At 32.4% G+C, this 18,450-nt stretch overlaps 1 protein-coding gene across 3 annotated transcripts in view; it reads right to left on the minus strand.

Annotated features, from left to right (window-relative positions):
• Positions 1 to 18,450, minus strand: part of LOC145260449 (sodium channel protein para-like) — a 645,789-nt gene that overhangs the window by 32,359 nt on the left and 594,980 nt on the right. For all 3 annotated transcript variants that reach the window (XM_080118504.1, XM_080118501.1, XM_080118503.1), the window contains 6 exons: positions 16,378 to 16,445; positions 12,852 to 13,205; positions 7,937 to 8,110; positions 5,748 to 5,870; positions 3,393 to 3,665; positions 667 to 720 (listed from right to left, as the gene is read on the minus strand). In XM_080118504.1, coding sequence (XP_079974630.1) covers positions 667 to 720; positions 3,393 to 3,665; positions 5,748 to 5,870; positions 7,937 to 8,110; positions 12,852 to 13,205; positions 16,378 to 16,445 — 1,046 coding nt within the window. The remainder of the gene's footprint in view (positions 1 to 666; positions 721 to 3,392; positions 3,666 to 5,747; positions 5,871 to 7,936; positions 8,111 to 12,851; positions 13,206 to 16,377; positions 16,446 to 18,450) is intronic.

The following is an 18,450-nucleotide window of genomic DNA, read 5'->3' on the forward strand; positions in this document are numbered from 1 at the left end:
AAATCAGTTGTTACCCAGATCCTGATTCAAATTTTGGCAACATCGCATCTACATTTTCTGGCATAGTTACAGAAGCAGTCAGAAGATACTAACAACACAAAGACTACCAGAGATGATAAATTCAAAATGTAGCATTACAAGCAAATGGAACAATTTAACAAAATTGGAAAATTTTTTAAAAATAAAACAAGAAAAATAGTTACTATAACTTTAACTGTAGTTACCATAAGTTTAATTATATGAAAGAAAAAAAAAATCTTTTTTTCAAGAACAGTATACAAAAATTTAACACAAAAACATTAATGGATTGGCTAATTGTATCATTGGCATCTTCCAGCTGCTTTCATAAGTATGCTGGAAGGATGCTAACCTGATGTTGCCAGAACTTGGATCAGAATCTGAACAAGTACCAGAAAATGCTTTGTTGTTCAGTTAGGGATTATAGTAGTGAGTTGTACAGGCCTGGTCACTGTCTCAATCACAAGTCAGTTATAATCAGTGTATCACTCAACAGATGCATTGCTATTCAAATTAATTGATTCACTTACTGGTATATAAATAAAAGTTCACTTTAACCTGTGATTCAGTTTCTCTTCTATGGATAGCATTATGTGTTACGTGTTCATCTATACCTTTTACTTACATGAAGTAGACACACATACTTACATCACGAATATCTGTTGCATCAGCCATAATATTTATCCATCCTTTGAAAGTGGCCTAAAATAAATAAAAATAGAAAACCTCTTCAAGAATCTGTAATGGTCAATTAGAAATGTTTGTAGCTATTATAATAATATCCGTAACCTTATTCTTTTTTTCTTATTATTATAATTAAAGTAAAGACAGTTTTTCTCCTATTTATTAGTCATTAGTAGCTTCATTAACAAATGGTACATACTAAAAATTGGTCAATAAGTTAGTTTTTAGCAAATATTGGTCTATGTTCTTAAAAACAAAAAGTTTCATTTCCAATCAATTTCATCAAATTTATTAATTCAATTAACAGTTTTTATTTTGATTACTAATATCATAGAGGAAGTGGGAGGATCTAACCCTCTCAGTCACAAGTCCTCTTCCTGCAAGCAATAAAAATATGAAAATATCTAGAAGTAATGTAATTTGAGGCAATTTTTTGAATTTGACAACTAATACTCATCCTCTCTTCCCTTTTTGATAAATGGTTTCTCTCAAATGTTTAATCATCTTACACAATAACATATTCATTAGATGCTTTATACACTCTATGTATTAATAACACTGGTGTGGTATACAAATTGATAAGATGGCAACTTGCTAAGATGCAATCCTCAGTTCAATTCCCAATTCTGAGGACACAAACAATTTTTTTTACATTCATTCCTATTTTTAGAATAAAAAATTACTTTTAGGGAATGAGAGGAAAAAAAATAAGTGGTCATCTTTTTATATTTATTTATGACTCAATATTTTTTGCAGGTGAATAAATCTCATTTCAATCACATAAATTATTAATGAAACTAAAAAGATTCCTGAGCAACATCAGTTAGGGACAGCTTGTTGTATATACATTTTTCATAATACAGATATAAGGCTTAAATTCATGAAGATCACTTTAACTATGTATTACTAATACAATAACTTAAAAGATGTTTTTGTCATATATATTTTATTTTTTATAGCTGTCTGCGGGAAGAAACTATTAGAGTAGAAGGCTTTCTGGCATCTAGGGACCTCAACAATAAAGTGTGAGGGGGGGGATGTTTGCTGTTTATTGGGTTAATCAAGATTATGCACGTTGAGAGGGCACAAGTGTTAGGAGTTCATCAGAGCATATTCCATTAAATTGTAATAGAAGGACAGGGATTCGACAGGGATAAGACAGAAATTGGAGCTTGGCCGACAGTGCAGAGCCTATTAGATTTGAGATTCTTTTTTGGACCCTGTCTAAGAGTGAGAGACTAATGGTAGATGCATCAACCCAGATGTGACAACAATATTTCATGCATGAGTGCATTGGTGCTTTATAAAAATTTGGAATGCTGTCTTGTGTAAATTTTCTAGCATGATAGAAGGAGCCCATCTTCTTTGCAACAGCCTTAATAATGCCCTCAATGTATGTGTTACAATTCATGCTGCCTGTTAATGCTTTTCAGTCAACAAATTATGAATATCTTGGTACAAAAAATTAAACTTAAGAATGAATTTGGAAAGGCTTGCCATTTCCAAAATCAATAGCACCAGTTCATTTTGAATTCTTTTAATATAATCATCGCAAAATCGAATTTAATGATTCATAACTTTTGCTAATAATCTGATTCTTTATTGAAATAAGACGATTTTGGAATAAAAAAATTGGTTCATCAGAGCATATTTCATTAAATTGTAAAAGAAGGACAGGGATTCGAGCTGAGATGTTTTGGAATTTAAGATGAGGATTGATAATTTTAATTATTTATATTCAGATGACTATTCTCATCTTGGTTGTAATGTTCATAATGTTTCAGTTGATGCAACCTGTTATCGTTTTCACTTGCATCTTTTCAAACTTCTAGTTCAACTTGGAAATATTTATGTCAAAGTCAGGCATTTATTATGGAATTTTGAATAGAACCCTTTATTTAATCCAGTAATTTGTTCTTGTTTCCACCTTCCATGACAGGTAGAAATGTTAATTTTATGTTATTCTTAGTTATTATGGTCACAGTGAGGATTAAAATGTCAACCTTCAGAAAACTGTTGCTTAAAACTGATTGTTAACCAATACTTTTGCATGAATTAAACATATATACAGCATAATCATGTTGACACACTGGTTTTCATAAGATCATTGAAGTTAAGCAACATTGAGCCTAGTCAGTACCAGATGAGTGATCATTTGGAAATACCAGACAATGTATGTAGGAAGATGTCAACACCTCCCGGGAAGAACTGTAAAAATCTAATGTCATTATCTCCCCTGACGGAGATATACAAATAACTGGGGGCCGCTTGTGAATTTGATATTCTCTGTTTAATCCAACTAGGGTGAATGCCGCTAAAAAAATGAAAAAAAAAAAATGAACTAAATAAAGTGTTAAGTTTGAAATTCCATAGAGGTTCTTCAGTTTGATATCAAGATTCAGAAGTATGGAAAAATGCATCTGAAGAAGGTTAAAGGTCACAGCATCTGAAATGATGTGAAAATAACAACCAAGATGAGAATAATCCTCATCTCAAACATTTTGAAATATAAAATATATTTATTGTACTGATAGAATGTTGTAGACAAATTCACCAGGCACCTAACCCTATCTAACTTTATTATTGGTTGATTTTTAAAACTGATAAAAAATGAAAACAACCAAAAAACAAAACCTAAAAAAATATACAATAAAGGTCTACAAACAAAGCAAACAAAACAGTATACTAACCACTTGAAAAAGGGCCAAATATCCATTTAGGACATTGTCAAAGTTAATAGGTGAGTTTTTCCATTCGTACATTGCACGATTCTCTTCGCACTCACTCCTGTTGTCAACTTCCGTTGCTGGTACGACGCTACCGTTTAGTTTATACAAACACTTATGGAACTTGCCATTAAATAATTGCACGCCCATAATACTGAAGATTAGCCAAAAGACCAAGCAGACTAAGAGCACGTTAAAGATGGAGGGTACAGCTTTTATTAAAGCATTCACTACCACCTGAAAGAGGAAAAGAGATACCATTAAAATTTATATGAACAAAAACAAAGAGTGTTAAATGACAGTGGATATGACATTGGTGGGACTATGCTGATGATGATGATGACTAAAACTCTAGAGAGCAGGTCTTGAAGAAAAATGTTCCAAGCGTAATCTTCTTTTTATGGAAATGCTACTGCTTGCTACAATTATTGAATTAAATAAAAGTGTATAAAAGATAATAAGAGTGTGACTAAATCTGTGTGTGGGTGGGTGAACAAGAGGAATACTCATCCTTTAATTAATTTGCCAAACAGAATACTTTTACACAACCTTTATGTGCCGATACAAAGATTAAAATTAAGGTATAATGATAGGTCATTTAATTGAACAAAATTTAACCTACTTACACAATGACATATTCATAGTATGCTTTACAAACTTTATATAAATAAACATTGGTGCACTTCTTAATCAGTAGCACACAAGATGACAATTTTTTTTAATTTATAAAACTTTGTCACATTATAATTTGAGGGTTAATTTATTCATTAAAATAAATTTGGTATTATTGTTTATGTTTAGCAAAAATCTATGTTCTCATATTTAAAGTTTTAATTATTGTTTAGAATCCAACCTAATTAAAACAAAAAACAAAAATACAGAAAAATCTTTATGATATATATATATATATATCTGTCTCAGAACAAAAATGTCATATTCCAAAAATCATATACATTGATTTATATATATAGAAAATCATTTTTCTTTTAAATGATTTTTAGTAATTTTAATAGTAGGTTGTGTCCATTACAAGGCTGATTTTGATCTCGGTATTTCAGATAGAGTTGTCTCCCTTCATTTAAAACAACTTAGCAAATGAAAACACGAATTGTAACTTGCTCATAAAATTTATTTATTTTTATTAAAAAAAAACAAAACTATTTGATTAATTGATATTATTTTTGGAATATGACATTTTCGTTCGGTGACGGGTATGTACATCATAAAGATTTTTATGCATTTTTGTTTTGTAATTAGGCTGAATTCTGGACAAGCACCAAAGTTTTTAGATATAATGAAAATATAATTTTGTTTTGGGAAACCTACGCTAACAGCATATATATTTTAAAATATTAATGATATTCGTTTGATGAATGTTGAAATAAAATCTTCAGAGACTGTTTACTGGAAGTGAAACCACTTCCATTAACAGAAAAAACAACTACCTATAAATCTAAATAAATGCTTGGCCTATTTCTTACACTAACAAGGTAATTCAACTTTCCACAATAACAGTTTTTATATTCTACTTTACGTATATGCGATCTAAGTCATAAGGCAGATTAATTTGCATATTGCTTTGCAAAAGGAAATTCTATTAATTAACTATTTTTTGTTATTTTATATATTTTAATAATATTGTTGTATTATTTTTCAAATGTTTCTTTCTTGACTTTTCTTTAGGAGGACTGTTTTTATTTCAACAAGATGTGATTCATTGTAAGTTAAAAACAAAGACCCACGAGACACCATCACCCAGGCAAATTTCTTTCTTTTTTCTTTTCCTTTCTTTAGGGTCATACTTAAAAGATAAATAAACATTTCAAAATTAGCGAAACGTTAATGCTTATTTATCTATAGCAGTGGTTTCCAAGTATTTTTTACATGATGTCACACTATTGATGCTCTTTAAATTTCCGTGCCACATGTATAAAAAAATAAAAAAGAATATTTAATTGAATTCTTACAGATGTTTATTTTTATACAAGATTCAAAATATCCAATAATTTAAACGATTTATTATACATTTTATTTTTTTTGTTTTTGATATTTCGTTATCAGTATCATGTAAGTAATAATAGGTGAGTTAGTATTTATTAATACAAGCAACTTATAGCCATATGAAAGCTGTTTTATACAACTTGTAACTTCCACCTACAATCTATTCACAGCATACCAGTAATCATTTCATGCCACACAACAATGTGCCATGGCATGGCGGTTGGGAACCACTGATCTATATAAATAAATGTGCAAAATTTTGTTTCGCGTTTGAATTAAATGTTTGTTTCAAATTTATTTAATCGCTTCATTACTTACTCTCATCCCTTCCCACCGAGACACAGCTCTCAGTGGTCGTAGGGCACGTAATGTTCTCATGGATCTGAACGCTGTCAGATTGCCCATTCCGATACTCTCTGCTGCTAACATAATAATTGATACCTGAAAACAGAAAAAAGAAGAAACAGATAAGGTATCTGTATTAATACAATGTTGCATTGGGAAATGTGTACAACTGTTGTTTGTATTTGACATTGGTTCGAAGGATTTTTTTTTTTTTTTTTTTACACAGTGATCACCACTTATCAAGGCCCGGAAGCCACTCAGGGATAAGGGTTATTGCAAGTACATTACATTAGTGTGGAGATTTGATGAAGTGTTTAATTAGGGGGGCGGTTCATTAGGAATTTGTTAACATTGGACTTGAAGAGATCCAAGTTGTAGTCCGGAGGGAAGCAGGTAGACGGAACAGAGTTCCACAGGCGTGCAGTTCTAAGAAAGAAGCTTTGTTCATGGAATCCGCGTTTTGATTTAGGCACAGATATAGAGTGGGGGAAATTTTTCACAGTGGATTCAGATAGACATGTGTTTTTCGTGAAAGATTGGCGAGGGGGGACCAGGGATTGGAGTTCAGACGAGCACCTGCCATGAAAATAACGATAAAACAAGGATAGGCTCGCAACGTCTCTTCTGTGGGAGAGAGGTTGCAGGGTAGAGAAAAGGGCATCCCCCACTAAACCACGAAGTCTATTTTGTACTCTGTCAAGGCATGATAGGCTGTTTTTGGCAGCTCCTGCCCAGATATGGCAGCAGTATTCCATCCTTGGACGTACTTGGCTTTTATATAGATAGAGAATTGCATCAGTAGTGAGATATCTTCTGGAGCGGTAGAAGGATCCCACCATCTTTCCAGCGACCTTGGCAACAGACTTGATGTACGTGTTCCATTTCAGATCAGGAGTAAAGGTCAAATCCAGAAGCTTGTCAAAACACGGGGCCTCACCCAGACGAGAGCCATCCATCACAATTGATGCCAGCTGGGGATCAGAGCGTTGATGATGTAAGGATAGGAGTTTGGTTTTGGATGCATTAAAGGTAACCAGCCACATCTTCCCCCACTGAACCACGCGCTCGAGATCAGAGGAGAGAGAATCCGAGAGAACTTTGTCATTTACAGCCTTTGATGTGTTGCCGTAGATGGTCATGTCATCAGCATAGATGTCAACGAATGATTTAAGTATGTGTCTACTAAGACATTCTAAGTTCAATACTTGGTGAAGGAAGGGTCTATAGATTGGCTAAAAAGAGGATTGTTTCCACTATGATAAGGAGAGGATTATAATAGCTGCCCAAGAGCAAGGTTTGATGACCAATGCCTTGAAGAAGATGAGTGGTCTCAGAAATAACAACAAATGCAGGTTTTGCTACACAAAAGTAGAGAGTGTAAGCCACATGACATTCAGATGTAAGGTTCTGCTGGGGGACAGCTACTATATGATGCAACACAATACAGTGTGTAAATATCTCCATTGGAACATCTGTAAAAAGTTTAATATTGAATGCAGCAGCAAGTCCTGGGAGCATATACCAGAAAGAACAGTTGGAAGTAAGTCATTCACCATCCATCATGACTATACAATTCCTGCAGCTACATAGTTATAAAACAGAGTTATTAAACCTGACATAGTGATATGGGTTAAGAAGGAGTAAGAAGCAACCTTAGTATAAGTTAGGGTTCCCAATGATGCTAGGTTAAACAGAACTGAGTGGGAAAAGATAACGAAATAGCAAGGACTTATGTACAACATGAAAAGAAACTAAAATCTTAAGATTTCCATCATTCCAGTAATTATAGGAGCAACCAGACTCATAAAGAAGAATTTCGAAAACTACCTAGTGAATCAAATGCAAAAGAAATACAAACAATTGCACTTAAAGGAACAGTTAGAATCTTAATAATAACCTCTCAGTTGGAATGTATGAAATATCGGGTGAATGTCTGGCATCTGGTAGGATGCACCATCCCCAACTAGCACAAAATGATCAGAAAAAAAAAAGTGAAACAATACTTTAAATACAAAATCATCTGAAATCACCAGTGAGATGATTGAGGAAATCACCCAGTTCTTTCAGAATATGCACTCCCCTTCCTTTTTAATGAATTTTCTTTTACTCATTTTTAATATGATGTGAAAAAACAAAAGCAAAGGAGAAATGAATTTATTTACCGCCACGATGAGGAAATCCAGCCAACACCAAGCATCAGTAAAGTACTTCTTCCAACCAAAGGCGAACCATTTGATTAACATTTCTCCAATAAATATGACAGTGAAACACTTGTCAAGATACATCAGCACGAGTTGCAGGATCGGTTTCTTTCGTAGATGGATATCTTCTAAAGCCTGAGCATAGGAGAATAAACAGAGAAATCAGTTTAACACTTGGAAAATTGTCTCTCCACAAACAATGACATATTTGCTGTTATGAAGATGAAATATTGTGTGCTCCTAAAATTTAACCAAATGAAAAGTAAGGTATGCTAGGTCAATTTAAAATAAAAGAACCTAAAGATAGTATGTTTCTGTGATGAATGATAGTGCTAAGTATAATTACATTGCAGACAAGAAATGTTTAGCCAAAGATAATAGTATAAAAATGTACATGTAGCAGGTTATGCAATAATGAACAGTAGAAAAGATCATTTGAGTCATTTTTCTAATCTATGTGATTAATGAATGCATAAAAATAGTAATTTTTCGAGAAGAGTAATATAATAGTGATTTTTTAAAGAAAATTCCACTAATTGCAAAATTTTTTTATTTTTCTCTTGCTACTAGTTATTGATCATATTATTTAAAAATTTATCTTTTAAATTACACGAACTTGAAAGTTAAAATTACTGAATCATATAGTAAGCCATTAAGTCAAGTTTGCATATGTGAGACTAGTCGGAAATCCATCAATAACATTTTTTTAATATTAAAGACTTGACCATATCTTTTTATATAACTTTATTACATAATAGTAGTCAGGATTTTTTTTCTAAACATTACTATGGAAAGCCTTAGCTGTTAAATACAACTCTGGAGTAGTATGCAATAAAAATAAATGATAATAATAAATTATAAAACCTGAACATTTCTTATGAAACACAATGTATTTGCTTTCTTCATTTATTAAGGATTAAAATAACATATTCCATACAAGTTTTGTTTGAGGGAGATTCAAGTTCAAATTAGGGAGGGTGAAAATAAAGGATTTAGAGGCAGACACCAAATAGTTAAAGAAAAAATATGTGAAGTTCAATTGTGAAATTTTATGTGCTTTTGATAGTCAATTTGTTTTTCAGAAAAGAAAAAATAAATGAAAATGAAAAAATCTTCAAATTAATTTATGTTCAATATATGTAATCATGTAATTTTTACACTACTGACACAATTTTTTTTGTTTTAATTTTTAAAAGGGCTTCAGTTTTCTATTATATTTCCATCATAACATGGATTATTATGGGTCTTCTAAGTCTTTCAACATTCAAAATGTTATGAATTCAGTGTCCTTTTTATGATGATAGTAAACAAAAATATATAATTTGTGAATCTTATTAAAAATGTCTAATTGTGATTTTTTTTTTGGTAAAAAAAAAGTCAAAGATAGATGGGATTTTTATTTTGAAACTCAACTAAAAATTTTCTGGGATATTATTAAAAACTGTGTCTTGTGAAAAATGTTTCTTGTTTTGTTGGTTAAAAATTTTTTTTTGTAATTTTGTTGATGATGTGACCTTGTTTTAAAATTATTATTTATTTCAATTCAACAATTTATGGGGTTTCTAGTCTGAAACTTATATCCAAACGAACTAAATAAAATCTATACATATAAAAGGCAAATGCGGCGCGCGCATTTTTGGATGTCTCGAAAAGGCTTTTTTCGCGACGGTCCAGGGGTTGTTACTATCGCTTGGGTTGGGAACCAGAATTTTGCTTGGGTCACCCATACTGGATTTATATTAAGAACATTTTGGCCAAGTTTTAAAAAAAATCTAATGGATGGATCAAAATTTTTGGGACAAAATGTGTCATTTTTGGACATTTTGGGGCATTTTTGACCTCTTTTGAGCTCCTAGTGGGGTGCAACGGGAATTTTTGTAAAAAATTTTTTTCTTATTGTGCACATCTATTTGATGAAATACAATTTGTGGCAAAAATTTCTTATTGTGCACATCTATTTGATGAAATACAATTTGTGGCAAAAATTTCAGGAAAAGCTAATGGATGGTTATCTAGCAATAGTCCAGACTAACGGATGCACGGATGTCACTGAAAACATGGGTCTCTCTCCGAAATTGGGGGACCAAAAAGTGTTGGTGCTGGAAATGTAGACATATAGATCAATTACATACATGTTTAGTGCAGTCCAATTAAAATTCAATGCGTGTATAGACTGGTGATCTTTAAAACGAACACATTTCAAGTGAAAACAATATTACGCACTCATGCGTTATGTTTAAATAAGTATGAATTCCAAAAATTATGAAAAATGATCCAGTAGATGATGTGCTAGAAGTATTTTAAATAAAAAACATCAGTCATAATTATATTCCAAGATCCATTGTTTAAAAATAGCAGCACATATTTATTTAACCAAAAGTATTGATTGCAGTTACCCCCCCCCCTCCCACCTGAATCTTGGGAACTCTCCAACATCAAAAAACATACAATAAAACTCTATACATTGCTTCACTCGATAATTTTTATTTGCAATTATTTTTCTACCGAATCATTTTTTGTAATTTTGGGTATTTATACTAATTTTACCATGACACGTGAGTATGTGATAATATTTTCACCTGAAATGTGTTGGTTTAAAATATCACTAATCTACACAAGCACAAATAATTCTATCAAAATATATTTATTGCAAGTCGGTTAATAGCAATAGAATAGTGATAGATGCAGGACAACAAATAGGAAAGTTGAACTTGAAAGTGATCTGAGGTCATGTACTGAAAAGGATGTTGAGATTTTACACTATCGTCTAAATGCAGAAATATAGGATAAAAATAAATAACAAAGAGAAGAAAAACATCTTAATCAAAAGCTTTAAAAGACTGATTTAATTCGGACCACACACACACACACACACACACACACACACACACACACACACACACACACACACACACACACACACACACACACACACACACACACACACACACACACTTTCTTTCTTTCAGTTCCTCTTATTATTATTTGGATTATTTGAACTACTATTCTCATCTTGGTTATTAATTTCTTCACATTCTTGCTATTGATGTATTTTTTTAACTTGTGAATCTTTGTTGAGTTCGACATAGAAATTCCAAAGTTCAAATAAAAAAAGGTCAAAAGTGAAAAAAGTAACAATTGTAGTTGGAATAATCCAAACCATTAATCTTGATCTAAAAATTCAGAAACATAATAAACATTTGTTTTGAAGAAAGAAAGGCATTATTAAATTGGGACAACATTCAGGAGAGCTGGAAAAATGTATACGATCATAGATTATTTGGGTCTCTGTAACAAAAAAAAAAAATTATTTCCATAAGTGAACATTTGTAAGGATTACTTACGTTAACAATCCAAATAAACAAAAATAAAAAAATAATGCAAAAATAGAAAACTAGTTTTTAATCAAATTTGCCTGCATATATATGCACACACACTATTTCATGTATATACAACGGTAATATTATAAAGTAATATAGTATATTACAGAAATATATATTTTCAGTATTTACTTCAACAGTGCTTAATATGTGACTAGACCTTAATAATAGTATGAAATATTTATAAGTAAGCTACTCAGAAACATTCCCAAGGAAATCATTAGGCAATTAGATGATTTTTTTCCAGCAATTAAACATGTAGCTTACCTTCCATAACCTAGGTAATATATATCCATTCGAAAAGTTTTTGATATGAAACTAATTACTAGTAGAGCCAGTGCATATATGTTTTTTTTGTTTACAATTACAAGCTAAGATATATAACCTCCCCACAGCTGTTTCTTTATTCAACATTCAACACAATTTAATAAAGTAATGACACCGAGAATGTCATACAGACTTATTAATGCAAGCACAAAAATCATATATCTATTTGTGTAGGGTTAATAATGACTTGCTGCCAACCTCAGCAAGATATGACATAAGGTCAAAAAGTGGGGATGTCTAGCTGGAACCCCTAAAGAGGGACACTCTGGATTAGCAATTACCTAGGCATCCATTGCTAATTGCTAAGCCTCAAGCAGCAAGCCATAAACTTGCTCCACCTGAAAGTCAGGTAGCAAAGCCTTGGAAGGTTGACCTCCTAGGTAATACCCAGATGGTGTACTTTAGTCTGACAGGTGTAGGGCCAGTTCCAGTTCGTGACCCTACACCTGTCAGGCTGATTGTCAAGAACGTATTCTTGATTGGTACTTTTTACTCAAGTCTTCAAGCAGCTGAAGCAGCAAGAAGACCCATCCTCATAATTTCAAGAATATAATGAGAAGATATCTGTGTAGGATTTGTGGGAGAGAAATCCAGCAAAGTGCTCGATTATGGAGAAAATTAAAAATAAGGGTGTAATATTTATTTATAAATGTGTGCTACAAAAGATCAGAAATAAGATCTTCTGTCACACACACACATATATGTATATAAACGATTACAGAAAAATCACATCTAAAAGAAACTTCTTTTGCCTGCCGAGAGAGAGAGAGAGAGAGAGAGAGAGAGAGAGAGAGAGAGAGAGAGAGAGAGAGAGAGAGAGAGAATGTATGTTTTTGTGTGTCTGTGTGTGTGCAAATTCTCAAAAAGCTTTAAATAAAACAAGTGGAATCCATGCTGAAGTTAGAAGCCCAACTTAGGTCACTTATGGACATTTGATAAGTGACTTGAGTTGTGTTTCTAACCTTAGTGTGGATTCTTTTACAGTCCTGAGTGGATTCCACTCATTGTTTCATTTAAAGTTTCTTAGGTAACTACAAGCCCTCTCTCTGCGAGCAGAATGCATTTCTTTTAGGTCAATGAGATTTCTTTATAATTATATATATATATATCCATCCAGGCAAGTCTGATCAAAAACTAATGCAATAAAAATGATTACTGAAAATACTTACAAGAGCTAAGCTACTCGCTAAAATCATCGTGATAATGAACGTTTCGAAGTATTTATGCTCCACAACCTTATACATGAAACAACGCAACTTCCACCATGCTTTGCCAAATTCTGTATGCCCAAAATAGGACCAACAATTACAGTTTTTATTACAGAAATTGCAAAGACAATCATCTGGTGTTTTCACATAAACGATATCAACCTCATTGATCTCTGGTTCACCATCAACTTGCACTTTGAGGTTATCTTCTTCACCTCCATCCGATAGGGATGTTAGGCTGGAACTGGCGTGAGACCCAACAGGACTCTTCAGATCCCCCACTTCACTGGCAAGACGAGTGGAAGATTCTGATAGCTGAAAGGAAATGAAAAAGATACATTTAAATTAGTTTTTCAAATAGTAATATAAAAAAAAAACATGATCAACAATCAATCCTCCCCTTACTTAAACACATTGGTACCAGCATCAATTAGCATCATGAAGAGTTGGGGAGGATGGAAAAACAGAAGATAAAAAGCACCATTCAAAAGTTTACTGGAATTGCAAAGAAAGTACTAGACTCTAGGAAAGCTATTGTCACTACAATTCCAGAGGAAACCAATGACCATTATCATTAAGAAATCATTGGTAAACAGTTGTTGCGAGAATGCAAAATGATTTACAATGATTACTGAAAGAAGATAAGAGTACCATAAATCTAGAGAGTTTATTTTTCATCATCTAATTGATAATCTCATTATCTTTGAGTGGCTTTTAGCCTTGATAAGTGGTAACTCATTATTATATATAAAAATATCTGTAATTACTAGGTATTAACTATGTGTTATAGTCAGCTAATGTACTTCCTAACTTCCGGCGTAGCACTACTGGAAGTGATCATAAGGCAAATCAGTTCCTCCACTTTTATTGTTCTTCAGTATTTCTATTGTGAAGCGATTTATTGAAATAAAATGTAAGAAAAGGACATTATGGAAAAGTATACAATAAAAATCAACAAAATCATACAGATAAAAATATCACAATTAGTCTGTATTTATACTTTTAATAATAAAATTTTAAAAAAATGTTATTTTATTTAAAATTTTATAAAAAAATATAAAAAGTTTTTATTTAAATTTATATAATAAATATATGTTTGTGAAAGTATAAAAATAAAACCATTCAAATCAAAATAACAAATGAAATCATGGAAATCAAAATAACAAAGTTTTAAACATCATAAAAAAAAACATATCCAATACATAATATTCCCAAAATAGTTTTAAAAGATTTTAAAAAGTGTTTCCAAAATCTATATAATAAGACTGAAAAAAACTCTTCAATGATTATTAAATAAGAAAAGAAAGCTTGGAAAAATGTAATAAAAGAAGAGTACATGCACAAGGCGGAGATATGGGCTTGAGAAAAAGTGAAGGAACTGATTTGCCTTGTCACCACACCAGAAATTAGGAAGTACGTTAGCTGATTATAACCCAACTATGTTATGCGTTACTGTATTGTTATGTATTTACTATTATGAATATATATTGCTATAAATTTAAGCTTGCCTTGATAACTATGTCTATTCCATCCTTCTCATCTATACTCTATTTTATTAGATGGAGGGCTAGTAATCACATAACTGTACCCAACCCAATAAACCTTTTATTTCACTACTCCAGTTTTTGGTACCTCCTTGTAAAACATTCACAGCAAGAACTTGTCTTTCTAATACAACTGCACAGAAATGTTCCTATCTTCTTCAATATGCCTAGCGTGAAGTTAAGTTTCCATAAACAGTTTTCTTCTAGAGATTCTATAGAACACATTACCACAAGACTTGTAGATAATAACATGGTCGCGCTGAAATCCTTGTAGATTACAATCCTTGAAACCCTTGTAGACTACAACATGGTCGTGCTAAAATCCAATGTCAGCAAATACTTAAACTGTTACCATAAGTACATGTTATGATCCTGTAAGGGTCCAGAAAAGTAAATACAATAAATAAAGAATGTGATTATACATAAGTCCAACTACTATTCATGCATAACTTGTGCTAATGTTGAAACACATATTCCCCCAGTTTTTATAATAAATGGAATAGTTCATTATTATCTGTAGGATGGGCACACCACAATAGTAAGTCAGTAGTAAGTAAACTTTGTTCCTATCATTCATCATTTTCAAACCTCTCATAATATTCTCCAGCATTCAACTGACAATGCACCCATTTCATTAATCCTTATCCTAGAGTAGCTTTTTGCCTTAATAAATGATGACCCATTATTTTAACAAATGTTAAACACACAAGTCCAAAAGCATAAAGTGACCTCCAATTTGTAGTAAGGAGGAATGGCAAAATTTTGTCAGTGACCTCTGTGCAATGATGCACTAATGTGCTGCGTTGCACCAATGTGCTATAACTACAGATCACATGCAAAATTCGTGTGACTTAAAAATTCACAAAAGCCAAATAAAATGCTTACAAAATGAAATGAGAAACAATGTGAAGTGTTAGATAATGAAACGAAGAAAAAGGATGAGACGTTTTTTTTTTTTTTTTCATCCCAAATAAGGCATATTGCCACTTGTAATGTAAGGAGCTACTATTTAGGATCAAAGCTAACAAGGAACTATGAGGAGTTTAGCAGCGAGATGTCTGTTTGCATTACGTTTAAACTTCTGCAGGTTGGTACCATCAGAGAAGCAGGAAACAGCTAGGGAATTCCAAAGTCTAGCAGTCCATAAGAGTAGAAGGCTTTACAGCATCTAATGACCTCAACAGTAAAGGGATGGAAATTTTTGTGCTTATTGGGAATATGTATGTTGAGGAGGCACAGTGCTATGATTCATTGGATTACACATTCCATAAAAGTACTTGCAAAATAGACACAGGGATGTGACATTGCAGCAGTGGAACTGAGGTTAGAGCTTGCCTGATAGTGCGGGACCTATTAAATTTAAAATGGGGAAGAGGTGACATCAGAGCTGTTAGAGGATGAAGTAACTTTCACTTCTGACTTGCTTTCTCTTTATCTGAAATATTAGTCGAGATAGACAAATTTGCTGTTCTGGGATACTTAAAGAAGTCATGGTTTCCTGTTTTTGTTTTCCAGAGAACTATACTGTAATAAACACCCTAAAGATGAGAACTGGTGCTGTTGACTATTTGAGATTCGTTTACTTTCAGATCAACAAAAGTGTACTCTTTTAATCCAAGATGATAAACTGAAAGCATCAGATTTACTATCATAATCATCATCACATTCATCATCAAATGACAGCATAGTGGCAATATGTATGTAGCTATGTAAAATGAAAGTTACCACACAGTATCCATTTCCCCTAAACTACAACACAAAAGTTATAAATGTTATTTAGTTGTGTAACGTGTAATTTTCAAGGTGGCACTTTGTTTCTGATCAAAGCAAGGTTGAATTACTGGTTGAGCTAGTATCATGTTGAAAAAAATCAAAACAAGTGATGAAGCTAGTACATCACTGAAAACTTACTTTGAAACGTTTTCAAGATGTTTTATGCTTACCTTGGTATCTCCGTCAGCAACATCCATTCCATCCTTCTCATCTTTACTCTCTTTCTCTCTGGTAGCGTCTGAAGAAAATTTTTTTCAAAAATCATATAAGTATTGCAAAATAAAATAGAAATGGTAAATAAATACAGTTTAAGGGAAAATGTTCTCCAAATTTTAGTTGCTATAACAAGAACTCTGTTATACTTTGTTATACAACAAAAGTAATGGATTCAGAAAATTAAGATGAGATCTATATGTGTATCATTTGGATTCATCGGACTACTATTCTCATCTTGAGTGTGATTTTCACAATGTTTCGGTCAAGATAACCTCCGACCTTCTTCAGGTGTATCTTGTTAAACTCGTCCAAATTCCCAAGTTCGACAAGATACACCTGAAGAAGGTCGGAGGTTATATTGACCGAAACATTCTAAAAATCACACTCAAAATGAGAACAGTAGTCCGATGAATCCAATACGAATAACCAATCCTCATCTCAAAAATTCAGAAAGATCTATATGTATCTATCTATGCAATGTTAAAACTGTAAATCTTGCTTTTTTTTTGGTATCCTGTCACCGTGCCCACTGCATGACATCATCATTTTTTGACATCATTCATTAAAAAAAATTTAAATGTGGTCATTTAGTTTTTTTTAATAATAATTTCATTTTGTGATTTGAGGAGTTTAAAATTTAATATTTGGTCGTGAAAGAGTTAAAAGTTTTGCAATATTTTAGTAATGGGAGGTACAAGTTACCATCTTTTGATGAGATCATGAAGGTGATGGACCGCACTTGATTGTAAGATGCTGAGTCTTGCATGATATTCTCAAAGACCTACCCATCGGATTTACCTGTGTAGTTTTGAGCATCAGATAATCTTTGATTGCCGAAATTTGTGTAACATCTGATTTGTATTTGTGATTAACTGTGGCTTCAACTTTTGTATAAATGATTTGAGTTGCTTTTGTTTGAACTTGTAAAGCATAAATTTTTGAATTAGATTACATTGCACATTCATCTGTGCAGTTTTTAAATCACACTTAAAACAAAACAAATGCGCAATATGCCAGCAGCACATCAACTATTGTTAAATAATGGTGGGTATGTCTCCTAGTATTAGCTAAAATATAAGGGATACTTCACATATTATAATTTTGCCTAAATATATTAGATGGTAGTGTTGTTCCATATAACTTACTTTCAAGTTTTTCAATACATACACTAGAATGCTCCGGGCAGTGTTAAACTTAAACTGAGAAAAGATACCCAACCATTAACCGTCTGTATGGTCGGTTGCCCAGGATCTTTTCAGTAATAAGAGAAAGAAGAATATGATATGCCGGGCATTGCTACAAAAGAAAAAATGAGGTCATCAGTAATGTCATACAGTGAGATCCTAAACATGGAATTGTTAAAGTAGGAAGACCTGTCAAGACATACACAAAATTATTGACAGACAATACTGGCTTACAACTTGAAGATCTTCCTAAGGCCATGGAAGATAGAAACCTGTGGAAGGAAAGAGTCAATTTAGTCCAGGCAACCCGCCTGATATGATGATGATGATGATGATGATGATGTTTCAGATGGGATTGCAAATTGCATTGTTATGATGACTGAATTTATGTATTCATGACCTGAAAGTTTCATCTCTTTGTTCCAGATATTGATAGTGTGAGACTGTAAAAAAACAACCTCTGGTCATGGATGTGCATCAGAAATAGAGATGCATCATTGAATTCCTCCATGAAGAAAAAATTGAACCGATCCACATTCATTTGCACCTCTTGAATGTTTATAAAATCAATAGAGTTGATATCAGTACAGCTAGGAGATGGGTTCATTGATTTCAGAATGATGACAGAAATGTAAGTGACAAAGTACACTCAAGATTTTTACAACCGAGGCATCAAAAGAGGCTGGCAAAAGTACATTGAGAATGAGGGTGACTATGTAGAAAAAAACATTCTGGAGCACAAAAGATTGCTCATTTTAAATGGTACCACTCCTGTCTTAGTAGCTTTTAAATGTTTAAGTTTTTTTAGTTAAAAAATAGGAGGCCTTACTTATGGAATGACCC

Source organism: Euprymna scolopes, chromosome 36 (genome assembly GCF_053919585.1).
Source record: "Euprymna scolopes isolate OS-2025 chromosome 36, ASM5391958v1, whole genome shotgun sequence".
Lineage (NCBI taxonomy): Eukaryota > Metazoa > Mollusca > Cephalopoda > Sepiida > Sepiolidae > Euprymna > Euprymna scolopes.